The following is a 16,958-nucleotide window of genomic DNA, read 5'->3' as shown; positions in this document are numbered from 1 at the left end:
TTATACCTATATACTAAAGATGTGTATGTCGTGGTGTATATCAGTTATACCTATACTAAAGATGTGTATGTCGTGGTGTATATCTGTTATACCTATATACTAAGATGTGTATGTCGTGGTGTATATCAGTTATACCTATACTAAAGATGTGTATGTCGTGGTGTATATCAGTTATACCTATACTAAAGATGTTATTCTTGGTGTATATCAGTTATACCTATATACTAAAGATGTGTATGTCGTGGTGTATATCAGTTATACCTATATACTAAAGATGTGTATGTCGTGGTGTAGATCTGTTATACCTATACTAAAGATGTGTATGTCGTGATGTATATCTGTTATACCTATACTAAAGATGTGTATGTCGTGGTGTATATCTGTTATACCTATACTAAAGATGTGTATGTCGTGGTGTATATCTGTTATACCTATACTAAAGATGTGTATGTCGTGGTGTATATCAGTTATACCTATACTAAAGATGTGTATGTCGTGGTGTATATCTGTTATACCTATATACTAAAGATGTGTATGTCGTGGTGTATATCAGTTATACCTATATACTAAAGATGTGTATGTCGTGGTGTATATCTGTTATACATATACTAAAGATGTGTATGTCGTGGTGTATATCAGTTATACCTATACTAAAGATGTGTATGTCGTGGTGTATATCAGTTATACCTATACTAAAGATGTGTATGTCGTGGTGTATATCAGTTATACCTATACTAAAGATGTGTATGTCGTGGTGTATATCTGTTATACCTATATACTAAAGATGTGTATGTCGTGGTGTATATCAGTTATACCTATATACTAAAGATGTGTATGTCGTGGTGTATATCTGTTATACCTATACTAAAGATGTGTATGTCGTGGTGTATATCTGTTATACCTATATACTAAAGATGTGTATGTCGTGGTGTATATCAGTTATACCTATATACTAAAGATGTGTATGTCGTGGTGTATATCAGTTATACCTATATACTAAAGATGTGTATGTCGTGGTGTATATCAGTTACACCTATACTAAAGATGTGTATGTCGTGGTGTATATCAGTTATACCTATATACTAAAGATGTGTATGTCTTGGTGTATATCAGTTATACCTATACTAAAGATGTGTATGTCGTGGTGTATATCAGTTATACCTATACTAAAGATGTGTATGTCGTGGTGTATATCTGTTATACCTATACTAAAGATGTGTATGTCGTGGTGTATATCAGTTATACCTATACTAAAGATGTGTATGTCGTGGTGTATATCTGTTATACCTATACTAAAGATGTGTATGTCGTGGTGTATATCAGTTATACCTATACTAAAGATGTGTATGTCGTGGTGTATATCTGTTATACCTATATACTAAAGATGTGTATGTCGTGGTGTATATCAGTTATACCTATATACTAAAGATGTGTATGTCGTGGTGTTTATATGTTATACCTATATACTAAAGATGTGTATGTCTTGGTGTATATCAGTTATACCTATATACTAAAGATGTGTATGTCGTGGTGTATATCTGTTATACCTATACTAAAGATGTGTATGTCGTGATGTATATCAGTTATACCTATACTAAAGATGTGTATGTCGTGGTGTTTATATGTTATACCTATATACTAAAGATGTGTATGTCTTGGTGTATATCAGTTATACCTATATACTAAAGATGTGTATGTCGTGGTGTTTATATGTTATACCTATACTAAAGATGTGTATGTCGTGGTGTATATCAGTTACACCTATACTAAAGATGTGTATGTCGTGGTGTATATCAGTTATACCTATACTAAAGATGTGTATGTCGTGATGTATATCAGTTATACCTATACTAAAGATGTGTATGTCGTGGTGTATATCTGTTATACCTATATACTAAAGATGTGTAGGTCGTGGTGTATATCAGTTATACCTATACTAAAGATGTGTATGTCGTGGTGTATATCAGTTATACCTATACTAAAGATGTGTATGTCGTGGTGTATATCAGTTATACCTATACTAAATATGTGTATGTCGTGGTGTATATCAGTTATACCTATATACTAAAGATGTGTAGGTCGTGGTGTATATCAGTTATACCTATACTAAAGATGTGTATGTCGTGGTGTATATCAGTTATACCTATATACTAAAGATGTGTAGGTCGTGGTGTATATCAGTTATACCTATATACTAAAGATGTTATGTCGTGGTGTATATCAGTTATACCTATACTAAATATGTGTATGTCGTGGTGTATATCTGTTATACCTATATACTAAAGATGTTATGTCGTGGTGTATATCAGTTATACCTATACTAAATATGTGTATGTCGTGGTGTATATCAGTTATACCTATATTAAAGATGTGTATGTCGTGGTGTATATCAGTTATACCTATACTAAAGATGTGTATGTCGTGGTGTATATCAGTTATACCTATACTAAAGATGTTATGTCGTGGTGTATATCAGTTATACCTATATACTAAAGATGTGTATGTCGTGGTGTATATCTGTTATACCTATACTAAAGATGTGTATGTCGTGGTGTATATCAGTTATACCTATATACTAAAGATGTGTATGTCGTGGTGTATATCAGTTATACCTATACTAAAGATGTGTGTTTCGTTCAGTAGATCAGTTATACTTTTACTATAGCTGTTTGTGTCGTGGAGTATATCTGTTCAGTATATCAGTTATACCTATACTAAAGATTTGTATGTCGTGGTGTATATCTGTTCAGTAGATCACTTGTATCTTGACTAAAGAGGCTACACCTCATACCGAATGTAAATATGATCAATTACTCTCGGGGTATGGGTTCCTAATTTCATTATCTATTAAACTTAGAGAGAATAATCAATCAATTGCTTTTCTGAGGAATTATACCGTACCTTAGATATTTTGTATGCAAATTGAAATATATCATAGTGCAAGGCTGTTACTTTTCTTTCATTTGTCTGTGTTAAATCATTACGTTTAATACCTTTTGTATCCCCAGGTACCTGAACAGTGTTGGATCATGCATGCAATCCCTTTTAGAGGAAGAGTACGGAATTGACTGTGATTTATTAGATCAATTGTATCTCCTTAATCTTAATGCAGACATGATTTTAGAGAGAAGCAACTTCAACGTTAAAACAGAATGTGAGAATGTATTCTTTTCTTTTTAGTGTATAAGCGCATTCTATTTATTTATTTATCTATTTTGTGGCATTACATACATTTCCTTCCCTTTTGAGCAATAATTGCATAATGTGCCTTTGAACGATGTAATATCTCCTCACAATATAATATAAATTCAGCGTTTTTGTAGTATCAATATATACTAGCGGAAAAAAGGAAACGCAAGTTAAAGTCCGATAGTAATTACTTTACATGATTCCTTGATGATGCATTCATAATTTCTCGATTATTTCTTCATTACTGCATACATTTTGATGATTTGTGTTGTTCTATCGCAGACGGTGTTCGCGTTGATACCGTTGAAACAAGGATACTCTACGCCGTTCGTTTCCTGATCCAATTCAGTAGCGTGTGTATCCACCAATGACATCAGTCGCTGCTCTAACTCCCCTAAACATAGAACCCGTTTAGTTGAGTATTGTCTTTTGAAGGATATCATTCCTGAATAAGGGTCTGTGTGAGTTGAGCAACGCCGATAGGATGTTGACGCGCTTCCTTACCCTGCTCTCTAGCTCGTCCAATGAATGTTCGATAGGAGACATATCTGGACAGTAGTATGACCGCCAATTAGGAATTGGAACCTTGTTTTGAGCAAGAAAATCACTACAAGCCCTAGCAACATGGGGTCTCGCGTTGTCCTGCTGTAACGTAAGGTTACGTTGATGGATAATGTGGTCTCAAGACCCGATATCTTACTGCTGTAAGATTACCATGGATCACCACGATTGTTATATCAAGCCTTGAGATATCCCTGCCAATACCATAACGGACCTTCCCCCGAATCTGTCGCTTTCAGTTACTCAAACGTCATATTGTCGTCTATCTGAGTTGTAAAGAGAAAAGTGAGACTCGTCAGTGAACAACAAGAGTCTCCTATGGGACAAACGAAACTGATCAGCTGTATATGCAATCAGCGATTGCATTCGACGTTAAAAGCACATATGATGCAAGAGTACCCAGATTTGGTTTGGTTTGGTTTATTTTGTTTAACGTCCTATTAACAGCTAAGGTCATTTAAGGACGGCCTTCCTTGCGTGCGACATGCATGCGTGTGGCGCGTGCGTATGTGTGTTTTTGAAGGCTGCGGTATGTTCGTGTTAAGTCTCCTTGTGATAGGCCGGAACTTTTGCCGATTTATAGTGCTACCTCAGTGAAGCATACTGCCGAAGAGACCCAGCAGCACACCCCACCCGGTCACATTATACTGACAACGGGCGAACCAGTCGTCCTACTCCAAATATGCTGAGCGCTAAGCAGGAGCAGCAAACTAAAGGCCAAACGTGAGACATTGTCAAGGGAGACATTAGGAAGAAGTTGTTCAGAAAGAAGAGAAAATATAAGATCCCAAATTTAGTCGCCTCTTACGATTATGCAATGGAGACAGCAGGTACAATTCTTACGCCCTACCTGCAGGGCAGAGAGTACCCAGGATGCACGCTTTCTTGAACAATCTGCTGAAAGCATGCTGCGTCAAGCTAGGTCACGGTCGACTGAATTTTAACTGAGGAACATTTTCACAGTGCATGAAGGTAGCTCAGTATGAAATTGAATTTAAACCTTTTGGCTAAAAGTTATATTAGAAAAGCAAACCTTGCAATTTTCCGCTAGTATATTTTATTCTTAATAACCTAACTACTCTTACAGCCAAAATTAATCCTGAAATCTCTTTTATGCTTAAGGTACAGGCTGGTATGATTACTACAAGAAAACAGTCGAAGGAGTCAAGGAATGAGTTCTTCTGATGATTGGATCTTTGTTCTTGTGATGATTTGATAATGCCATAGGCCTAAGATCAGGTGTAGTACTGAACGTCATCAATCAGTTGCCAACAACTACAGTACATTATCCTACACGGCACTCAAATGTGTCGCTCAGCTATAATTGATGTGAACAGCCGATACTATTGATACATCTTCATCATTCTGTTCATTGTTACTATGTATATTGTTGTGCACTATTTAAGCAATTGTTACTCTTTGTATCTTTACACGTATGTTTAAATCTTGTACACTCAATATCTATAATGATTTATAATAAAAAAAGTGTAAAAGTCGGTACGCGGATTTCACATTATTTACTAACGTAAACTTGTATGCAAAATAGTACCTGTGAAATTCTAGTTTTACACAAAAAATGGCAAAAGCAGACACACTAGTATACTGTATTATGCATGATATAACTAGAGTGCAGTTCTGCAAATACTGTATTTTTACAATGACAATATTTTATGAATTGTGTATGGTCCAAAAATACTGTATACAAATAAATTACGGTTATAGAAACAAAATCGGATTACACACGTAATTTACAGTTATAGAACATTGCAAGGCTGCACAAATAGGCTTCAATTGTAAGTCATTATGAGTTTACAAAAATAAGTTACGAATGTTAGTCATTGTAGTGTTACACAAATCAGCTACGATTGTAAGTCATTGTAGTGTTACAAAAATAAGCTACGATTGAAAGTCATTGTAGTGTTACACAAATAAGCTACGATTGTAAGTCATTGTAGGGTTTCCCAAATAAGCTACGAATGATAGTAATTGAAGTGCTACACAAATAAGCTACGATGAAAGTCATTGTAGTGTTACACAAATAAGCTACGATTGTAAGTCAGTAAAGTGTTACAAAAATAAGCTACGATTGAAAGTCATTGTAGTGTTACACAAATAAGCTACGACTGTAAGTCATTGTAGGGTTTCCCAAATAAGCTACGCATGTTAGTCATTGAAGTGATACACAAATTAGCAACGGATGTTAGTCATTGAAGTGTTACACAGATAAATCTACGATTGTAAGTCATTGAAGTGTTACATGACTAAGCTACTATTGGAATTAATTTTACGGTTTCCCAAATAAGCTACGAATATTAGTCATTTTAGAGTTACAGAAAAAAACTACGAATGCTAATTATTGTAGTTACACAAATAAGCTACGATTGTAAGTCATTTTAGTGCTACAAAAAATAACTACGAATGTAAGGCATTATAGTGTTACACAAATCAGCCACGATTGTAAGTCATTATAGTGTTACACAAATCAGCCACGATTGTAAGTCATTATAGTGTTACACAAATAAGCCACGGTTGTAAGTCATTGTAGTGTTACACAAATAAGCTAAGATTAAAATTCATTGTAGTGTTACACGAATAACTACGATTGTAAGTCAGTAAAGTGTAACACAAATAAGCTACGAATGTAAGTCATTGTAGTGTTACACAATTCAGCTACGATTGTAAATCATTGTAGTGTTAAACAAATAAGCTACGATTTTAAGTCATTGTAGTGTTACACAAATCAGCTACGATTGTAAGTCATTGTAGTGTTACAAAAATAAGCTACGATTGAAAGTCATTGTAGTGTTACACAAATAAGCTACGATTGTAAGTCATTGTAGGGTTTCCCAAATAAGCTACGAATGTTAGTAATTGAAGTGCTACACAAATAAGCTACGATTGAAAGTCATTGTAGTGTTACACAAATAAGCTACGATTGTAAGTCAGTAAAGTGTTACAAAAATAAGCTACGATTAAAAGTCATTGTAGTGTTACACAAATAAGCTACGACTGTAAGTCATTGTAGGGTTTCCCAAATAAGCTACGCATGTTTGTCATTGAAGTGATACACAAATTAGCAACGGATGTTAGTCATTGAAGTGTTACACAGATAAATCTACGATTGTAAGTCATTGAAGTGTTACATGACTAAGCTACTATTGGAATTAATTTTACGGTTTCCCAAATAAGCTACGAATATTAGTCATTTTAGAGTTACAGAAAAAAACTACGAATGCTAATTATTGTAGTTACACAAATAAGCTACGATTGTAAGTCATTTTAGTGCTACAAAAAATAACTTCGAATGTAAGGCATTGTAGTGTTACACAAATCAGCCACGATTGTAAGTCATTATAGTGTTACACAAATCAGCCATGATTGTAAGTCATTTTAGTGTTACACAAATAAGCCACGGTTGTAAGTCATTGTAGTGTTACACAAATAAGCTAAGATTAAAATTCATTGTAGTGTTACACAAATAACTACGATTGTAAGTCAGTAAAGTGTAACACAAATAAGCTACGAATGTAAGTCATTGTAGTGTTACACAATTCAGCTGCGATTGTAAATCATTGTAGTGTTAAACAAATAAGCTACGATTGTAAGTCATGGTAGGGTTTGTCAAATAAGCTACGATTTTAAGTCATTGTAGTGTTACACAAATAAGCTACGATTGAAAATCATTGTCAGTTTACACAAATAAGCTACGAATGTTAATCATTGTATCGTTTCCCAAATAAACTACGAATGTTAGTCATTGTAGCTTTTCCCAAATAAGCTACGAATGTAAGTCATTGTAGTGTCACACAAATAAGCTACGATTGTAAGTCATTGCAGTGTTACACAATTAAGCTACGATTGTAGGTCATTTACGTGATACACAAATCAGCTACGAATGCTAGTTATGTAAGTGCTACACAAATAAGCTACGATTGAAAGCCATTGTAGTGTTACACAAATAAGCTACGATTGTAAGTCATTGTTGTGTTACAAAAATAAGCTACGATTGAAAGTCATTGTAGTGTTACACAAATAAGCTACGACTGTAAGTCAGTGTAGGGTTTCCCAAATAAGCTACGAATGATAGTAATTGAAGTGCTACACAAATAAGCTACGATGAAAGTCATTGTAGTGTTACACAAATAAGCTACGATTGTAAGTCAGTAAAGTGTTACAAAAATAAGCTACGATTGAAAGTCATTGTAGTGTTACACAAATAAGCTACGACTGTAAGTCATTGTAGGGTTTCCCAAATAAGCTACGCATGTTAGTCATTGAAGTGATACACAAATTAGCAACGGATGTTAGTCATTGAAGTGTTACACAGATAAATCTACGATTGTAAGTCATTGAAGTGTTACATGACTAAGCTACTATTGGAATTAATTTTACGGTTTCCCAAATAAGCTACGAATATTAGTCATTTTAGAGTTACAGAAAAAAACTACGAATGCTAATTATTGTAGTTACACAAATAAGCTACGATTGTAAGTCATTTTAGTGCTACAAAAAATAACTACGAATGTAAGGCATTATAGTGTTACACAAATCAGCCACGATTGTAAGTCATTATAGTGTTACACAAATCAGCCACGATTGTAAGTCATTATAGTGTTACACAAATAAGCCACGGTTGTAAGTCATTGTAGTGTTACACAAATAAGCTAAGATTAAAATTCATTGTAGTGTTACACGAATAACTACGATTGTAAGTCAGTAAAGTGTAACACAAATAAGCTACGAATGTAAGTCATTGTAGTGTTACACAATTCAGCTACGATTGTAAATCATTGTAGTGTTAAACAAATAAGCTACGATTTTAAGTCATTGTAGTGTTACACAAATCAGCTACGATTGTAAGTCATTGTAGTGTTACAAAAATAAGCTACGATTGAAAGTCATTGTAGTGTTACACAAATAAGCTACGATTGTAAGTCATTGTAGGGTTTCCCAAATAAGCTACGAATGTTAGTAATTGAAGTGCTACACAAATAAGCTACGATTGAAAGTCATTGTAGTGTTACACAAATAAGCTACGATTGTAAGTCAGTAAAGTGTTACAAAAATAAGCTACGATTGAAAGTCATTGTAGTGTTACACAAATAAGCTACGCATGTTTGTCATTGAAGTGATACACAAATTAGCAACGGATGTTAGTCATTGAAGTGTTACACAGATAAATCTACGATTGTAAGTCATTGAAGTGTTACATGACTAAGCTACTATTGGAATTAATTTTACGGTTTCCCAAATAAGCTACGAATATTAGTCATTTTAGAGTTACAGAAAAAAACTACGAATGCTAATTATTGTAGTTACACAAATAAGCTACGATTGTAAGTCATTTTAGTGCTACAAAAAATAACTACGAATGTAAGGCATTGTAGTGTTACACAAATCAGCCACGATTGTAAGTCATTATAGTGTTACACAAATCAGCCATGATTGTAAGTCATTTTAGTGTTACACAAATAAGCCACGGTTGTAAGTCATTGTAGTGTTACACAAATAAGCTAAGATTAAAATTCATTGTAGTGTTACACAAATAACTACGATTGTAAGTCAGTAAAGTGTAACACAAATAAGCTACGAATGTAAGTCATTGTAGTGTTACACAATTCAGCTGCGATTGTAAATCATTGTAGTGTTAAACAAATAAGCTACGATTGTAAGTCATGGTAGGGTTTGTCAAATAAGCTACGATTTTAAGTCATTGTAGTGTTACACAAATAAGCTACGATTGAAAATCATTGTCAGTTTACACAAATAAGCTACGAATGTTAATCATTGTATCGTTTCCCAAATAAACTACGAATGTTAGTCATTGTAGCTTTTCCCAAATAAGCTACGAATGTAAGTCATTGTAGTGTCACACAAATAAGCTACGATTGTAAGTCATTGCAGTGTTACACAATTAAGCTACGATTGTAGGTCATTTACGTGATACACAAATCAGCTACGAATGCTAGTTATGTAAGTGCTACACAAATAAGCTACGATTGTAAGTCATTGTAGTGTTACAAAATAAGCTACGAATGTAAGTCATTGTAGTGTTACAAAAATTAGCTACGATTGAAAGTCAATGTAGTGTTACACAAATAAGCTACGATTGTAAGTCATTGTTGTGTTACAAAAATAAGCTACGATTGAAAGTCATTGTAGTGTTACACAAATAAGCTACGACTGTAAGTCAGTGTAGGGTTTTCCAAATAAGCTACGAATGATAGTAATTGAAGTGCTACACAAATTAGCAACGGATGTTAGTCTTTGAAGTGTTACAGAGATAAATCTACGATTGTAAGTCATTGAAGTGTTACATGACTAAGCTACTATTGGAATTGATTTTACGGTTTCCCAAATAAGCTACGAATATTAGTCATTATAGAGTTACAGAAAAAAAACTACGAATGCTAATTATTGTAGTGTTACACAAATAAGCTACGATTGTAAGTCATTTTAGTGTTACAAAAAAATAACTACGAATGTAAGTCAGTATAGTGTTACACAAATAAGCCACGATTGTAAGTCATTGCAGTGTTACACAAATAAGCTAAGATTAAAATTCATTGTAGTGTTACACAAATAACTACGATTGTAATCAGTAAAGTGTAACACAAATAAGCTACGTATGTAAGTCATTGTAGTGTTACACAAATCAGCTACGATTGTAAGTCATTGCAGGGTTTGTCAAATAAGCCACGATTTTAAGTCATTGTAGTGTTACACAAATAAGCTACGATTGAAAGTCATTGTCAGTTTACACAAATAAGCTACGAATGTTAGTCATTGTATCGTTTCCCAAATAAACTACGAATGTTAGTCATTGTAGCGTTTCCCAAATAAGCTACGAATGAAAGTCATTGTAGTGTTACACAAATAAGCTACGATTGTAAGTCATTGCAGTGTTACACAAACAAGCTACGAATGAAAGTCATTGTAGTGTTACACAAATAAGCTACGATTGTAGGTCATTTACGTGATACACAAATCAGCTACGAATGCTAGTTATGTAAGTGCTACACAAATAAGCTACGATTGAAAGCCATTGTAGTGTAACACAAAAAAACTACGATTTAAAGTCATTATAGTGTTACACAAATCAGCCACGATTGTAAGTCATTATAGTGTTACACAAATAAGCCACGATTGTAAGTCATTGTAGTGTTACACAAATAAGCCACGATTGTAAGTCATTGTAGTGTTAAACAAATAAGCTACGATTGTAAGTCATTGTAGGGTTTGTCAAATAAGCTACGATTTTAAGTCATTGTAGTGTTACACAAATAAGCTACGATTGAAAGTCATTGTCAGTTTACACAAATAAGCTACGAATATTAGTCATTGTATCGTTTCCCAAATAAACTACGAATGTTAGTCATTTTAGCGTTTCCCAAATAAGCTACGAATGTAAGTCATTGCAGTGTTACACAATTAAGCTACGAATGAAAGACATTGTAGTGTTACACAAATCAGCTACGAATGCTAGTTATGTAAGTGCTACACAAATAAGCTACGATTGAAAGCTATTGTAGTGTTACACAAATAAGCTACGATTGTAAGTCATTGTAGTGTTACAAAATAAGCTACGAATGTAAGTCATTGTAGTGTTACACAAATAAGCTACGATTGTAAGTCATTGTAGTGTTACAAAAATAAGCTACGATTGAAAGTCATTGTAGTGTTACACAAATAAGCTACGACTGTAAGTCAGTGTAGGGTTTCCCAAATAAGCTACGCATGTTAGTCATTGAAGTGCTACACAAATTAGCAACGGATGTTAGTCATTGAAGTGTTACACAGATAAATCTACGATTGTAAGTCATTGAAGTGTTACATGACTAAGCTACTATTGGAATTGATTTTACGTTTTTCCAAATAAGCTACGAATATTAGTCATTATAGAGTTACACAAAAAAACTACGAATGCTAATTAATGTAGTGTTACACAAATAAGCTACGAATGTAAGTCATTGTAGTGTTACACAGATAATCTAAGATTAAAATCCATTGTAGTGTTATACAAATAAGCTACGAATGTAAGTCATTGTAGTGTTACACAGATAACCTAAGATTAAAATCCATTGTAGTGTTATACAAATAAGCTATGATTGTAAGGTATTGTAGTGTTACACAAATAAGCTACAATTGAAAGTCACTAGTTTTGCAGAAATAAGCTACGTTTGTAAGTCATGGTAGGGTTTCCCAAATAAGCTACGTGTGTAAGTCATTGTAGGGTTTCCCAAATAAGCTACGATTGAAAGTCATTTAAGTGATACACAAATCAGATACGAATGTTAGTTATTTAAGTGCTACAAAAATAAGCTACGATTGAAAGTCATTGTAGTATTACACAAATAAGCTACGAATGTAAGTCATTGTAGTGTTACACAAACAAGCCACGGTTGTTAGTGATTGTAGTATTACACAAATAAGCCACGGTTGTAAGCCATTGTAGTGTTACACAAATAAGCTATAATTGAAAGTCACTGTAGTGTTACACAAAAAAGGTACGATTGTAAGTCAGTGTAGCTTTTCCCAATTTTTTGTTGTTGTTGTTTAACGTCCTATTAACAGCCAAGGTCATTTAAGGACCTCCCAGGCTTGAAGGTGGAGGAAAGCCGGAGTACCCGGAGAAAAACCACCGGCCTACATTCAGTACCTGGCAACCGTCCCACGTAGGTTTCGAACTCGCAACCCAGAGGTGGAGGGCTAGTGATAAAGTGTCAGGACCTGAACCAATCGGCCACCGCGGCCCCTTTTTCCCAAATAAGCTACAAATGTAAGTCATTGTAGTGATACACAAATAAGTTACGAATGAAAGTCGTTGTAGTGTTACACAAATAAGCTACGAATGTTTGTCATTGTAGGGTTTCGCAAATAAGCTACGATTGTAAGGCATTGTCAGTTTACATTAATAGGCTACGATTGTAAGTCATTGTACAGTTTTACAAATAAGCTATGCTTAAGTCATGTGCTACGATTTTAAGTCATTGTAGAGTTACCCAAATAACCTGCGAGTGTAAGTCATTGTAGTGTTACACAAATAAGCTATGATTGTAAGTCATTGTAGTGTTACACTAATAAGCCAAGATTAAAATCCATTGTACTGTTAAACAAATAAGCTACGATTATAAATAATTGTTTTGTTACACAAGTAAGCTACGTCTAAAAGTCATTATAGTGTTACACAAATAAGATACGATTTTATGTCATTGTAGTTTAACATAATTAAGCTACGATTGTAAGTCATTGTAGTGTTACACAAATAAGCTACGAATGCTTGTCATTGTAGGGTTTCCCAAACAAGCTACGAGTGTAAGTCATTGTAGTGTTACACAAATAAGCTAAGATTTAAGGTCATGGTAGTGTTACATAATTAAGCTACGATTGTTAGTTATTGTTGTGCTACACAAATAAGCTACGATTGTAAGTTATTGCAAGTTTACATATATAAGCTACGATTGTAGTAAGTCATTGCAGGGTTTTACAAATAAGCTATGATTGTAAGTCTTTGTCAGTTTACGTATATAAGCGTTTATTGTAAGTCCCTGTCGGTTACACAAAAAGAGTTATAAAACAAATTGAAAATGATTAGATGCTTTATATTTATAATGTAATATATAAGAAAGGAACGGGCACTTCAGAAATTTATGCAGGTATTACAAATGAGCAAGTGAACGATTGTAAGTCCTTGTAGTATCACACAAATAAGCCACGATTATAAGTCATTGTAGTGTTACATAAGTAAGCTTTAACTGTAAGTCATTGTAGTGTTACACAAATAAGCTACGATTGTAAGTCATTGTCAGTTGACACAAATAAGCTACGAATGTTAGTCATTGTATCTTTTCCCAAATAAGCTACGAATGTTAGTCATTGTAGCGTTTCCCAAATAAGCTACGAATGTAAGTCATTGTAGTGTTACACAAATGAGCTACGATTGTAGGTCATTTACGTGATACACAAATCAGCTACGAATGCTAGTTATGTAAGTGCTACATAAAAAGCTACGATTCAAAGTGATTGTAGTGATACACAAATAAGCTGCGATTGTCAGTCACTGTAGGGTTTGTCAAATAAGCTATGCTTGTAAGTCATTGTAGTGTTACACGAATAAGTTACATTTTTTGCTTGATCGGTTAAACGTGATATTATTGTTTTGTAAACGAAACGTAGTATGTTTAATTAATAAAATGCTTCATTGATTATTTTTTTAAATTGTGTTGTGTTTGAGAATATTAACTAAACTTTGACAGGCCACGATCAACACAAAAACATCGAGGACAGGTAACAGATAAGCTTATACAATAGTTATGGTCATAATCAAGACAACACTGATCTTCTGTTAACAATGAGCAATTGAAGTCCGGCTGTTTCGAAGATTTTTCTGTCAGTCCCTTGATTTTAGAAGCATCGAAGTTTGACTGTACCACAAAACAGCTGCGAACTACTTTTGTGTGCCATTATTTCCCCGCCCAGAGAAGCTCATTTAACCACCTGATTGAAAAAACAGACTCGGTCAAAGGTCACTGTGTCAAATGTAGGTTATTTAATTAAGATGGTGTTTTGTATAAGCTAACAAAGCTTTCAGTAAATAGCTTTGATGATATATGTGACACTGTCATAACTCACAAATGTCTCCTTTAGTGCTACATGATAAACAATATAAACTGTACCATCAAATCTAACCTGCCTATGCCTTGTATATCATGAGTTATCTTCATTAGGCAACAGCGAATGGACTGTCATTTATTTAATTTGAAACAGTAGCAGTGCATTTTATTTATGCAAGTATGAATGAAAAAAGTAGCTATCGTATTTGTATTCCTCGCCACACAAGTGACACCTGATACATATGCTATATTCTCTCTAACATATAAACGTTATCACATAACAATACCACAAACTTACACTCATTCTCTCACCCAGTCTATCGATAAATGATGAAAATAATACAATTTTCTATGTTTCCTCTTATATTTATAATGTAATATTAATATGAACGAAAAAAATAACAAATTCATTAATTATATTTCAGTTTGTTTGGAGTAGTCTGTTAATTAGGCTGAACTGAAACCAATGTCTGCTGTCTGTTATGTTCCTTGAGATATTTGCTTTACTGAATTTTTGCATACATTTTAGCTCCTTTTTTGTTTTTGTTTTTGTTTGAAGGTAGCATCTGTATGTGGTAAGGTATCAATGGTCTATTAAATGGTTCTGTTAATCGCATCGTTATGTTGTTCTTTCTGCATTGATGTTATATTGCCTGACACGCGCCTGTAATCAATATGAAATTATTAGACTATATTTTGAATATGTTCTTTAATTCTTCAAAATTAATAAAGTGCTATTTTTAGACATAATATGATATACATTTTTGACACCTTGCTGATACCATTTCTGGCACAAAATTGATCTATTATCAATTAAAAAAAATTAAATTGTGTGGCTCATTTTAAATTGTTATATTATTCCAAGCTATGACAAAATAATAAAAAAAAAAACACAAACCAGAAATTCACACTAGCGCTTTCACATGCTTTGAGAGCAAGCTCTTCAGGTGTAATGAAAGGATTTATTTGTGACGTCATCACTGTGTGTCATGGTTACGTCAAAACAACATAGATGGATGACGTCATAAAAGACAATGATCAAAAGTACACATAAATACAAAATCGATGACGTCAAAATAAAAAGATACACAATTAGAAATTATGTTATCGAAAACAACTGTTTTTACAGTAACATTGATTTGGAATTACACAGAACTACATGAATTGAGACTTGGTTTTGATAGATTAATAAACATATTTTCTTTTGATTCTCTTTCTATAGCATCTGAGCTAGACATTAGGTATATAGGTAAAACGTAAAACTCACTTTTAGAACATTGGTACATATGTTTACTAACTGTTAAAAATCTTATATATATATATATAGTTACTACCACAGTTTTGCCTTTCAAACACATTGATCCATTCAAAAGGGAAAAGATAATATCGATCATCTAGTCACCTCCTACGAATCATGCAATCGTGCAATTAAAAGCTTATGACTCTGTCCCCTGACCGAGACAAACCGTAAGCAAAGCGACAGTAGTGATAACATTTATTCACGCGTCATGATGCAAAATACATGTTTTCCTCTGTCGGCATTTAATAACTTTCCGTATTCTGATCATACGATTGACAGTGATTAAGACATACAAAAGTATATGTGGATATATTTAAAAAGCAGACATGCATACAGCAGAAATGTATTTGTCTTACAGATGTACACTGGGAAGCAATTTTTTTTAAATTTTTTTCGAGATACTTTGAACATTCTTGTTTAGATTAACAGACAAAATAATAACAATAATAAAAGTGATAATTGATAAAGAAAGGCAATATTTCTTAATTGATTAAATCGAGTTGGAAAATAAGAACAGAGATATAAATAACTGGAAACCCCTAACCAAAACTCAGAGAATAATACTTGTGGTTAATCGCCCTCTAGATTCTTCACCATCTAACTTTATATTGCAAAACGAAATGAAATATTTCTCATTGAAATCATAATGTAGACCAACATAAAACTACCCAATGCTCCTTGACGACCTGCATCTTTCGAAATCTTGTGTTGTTTCTTGATCCTTCAGTAGATGCTATCCGTCACGGAAATCGTGAGAATTGGAACAAGTCCTTGAACCAGGGACTATCTGGAAATGATAGAGAAATTAGAATAATCACGGTTATTATACAGCTTATTTGTAAACTATTCCTGCAGGTTACATTGTGATTAATGATCGAGGAAAGGGTCTGATTTTGAAAAGTCTACAACGTCTTTGATTTCTAGTTAGCAGAGTATATACGATCGAGATGGTCAATAAAGTGTTTGTTTTCAAAAGATAAGACATCGTCAGTATATCTAGTTAAAATCGATGGAGTTTGCAAGGTCGTCTCTATTACTTCTCAAGTTTGGAATGGCAAATAGTGGTTTACAGAGTATGGAAATCAAAAGTTCTGATAGAAGAACCGTAGATGTTCAAGATTAATCAAACGATGTTTGGGTTTGATTTTTTTAATCCACATTTAATCAATTTCACTTCTTTTCTGTACAGACAGGCTTTAAAAATCTAGAAGATGCAACATCAATAAGTTTAGGACTTATCCATACTAACTTCCAAAGGTCATCAGGAATTGTTTTACTAACAGTTTAACTAAATC

At 33.6% G+C, this 16,958-nt stretch overlaps 1 protein-coding gene and 1 long non-coding RNA gene across 3 annotated transcripts in view; one reads left to right on the top strand and one right to left on the bottom strand.

The window, feature by feature from the left end:
• Positions 1–5,652, top strand: part of LOC117339408 — a 73,603-nt gene extending 67,951 nt beyond the window's left edge. The window contains exons 8-9 of the mRNA XM_033900977.1: positions 3,009–3,154; positions 4,873–5,652. Of these exons, the coding sequence (XP_033756868.1) occupies positions 3,009–3,154; positions 4,873–4,925 (199 nt within the window). The 3' untranslated portion in view covers positions 4,926–5,652. The remainder of the gene's footprint in view (positions 1–3,008; positions 3,155–4,872) is intronic.
• Positions 1–16,958, bottom strand: part of LOC117339409 — a 49,755-nt gene that overhangs the window by 29,883 nt on the left and 2,914 nt on the right. For both annotated transcript variants that reach the window (XR_004535187.1, XR_004535186.1), the window contains exon 2: positions 16,332–16,450. This is a non-coding gene — a long non-coding RNA (uncharacterized LOC117339409). The remainder of the gene's footprint in view (positions 1–16,331; positions 16,451–16,958) is intronic.

The sequence above is a fragment of the Pecten maximus genome, chromosome 12, assembly GCF_902652985.1.
Source record: "Pecten maximus chromosome 12, xPecMax1.1, whole genome shotgun sequence".
Classification (NCBI taxonomy): Eukaryota; Metazoa; Mollusca; class Bivalvia; order Pectinida; family Pectinidae; genus Pecten; species Pecten maximus.
This window is presented reverse-complemented; position numbering and strand designations above follow the sequence as displayed.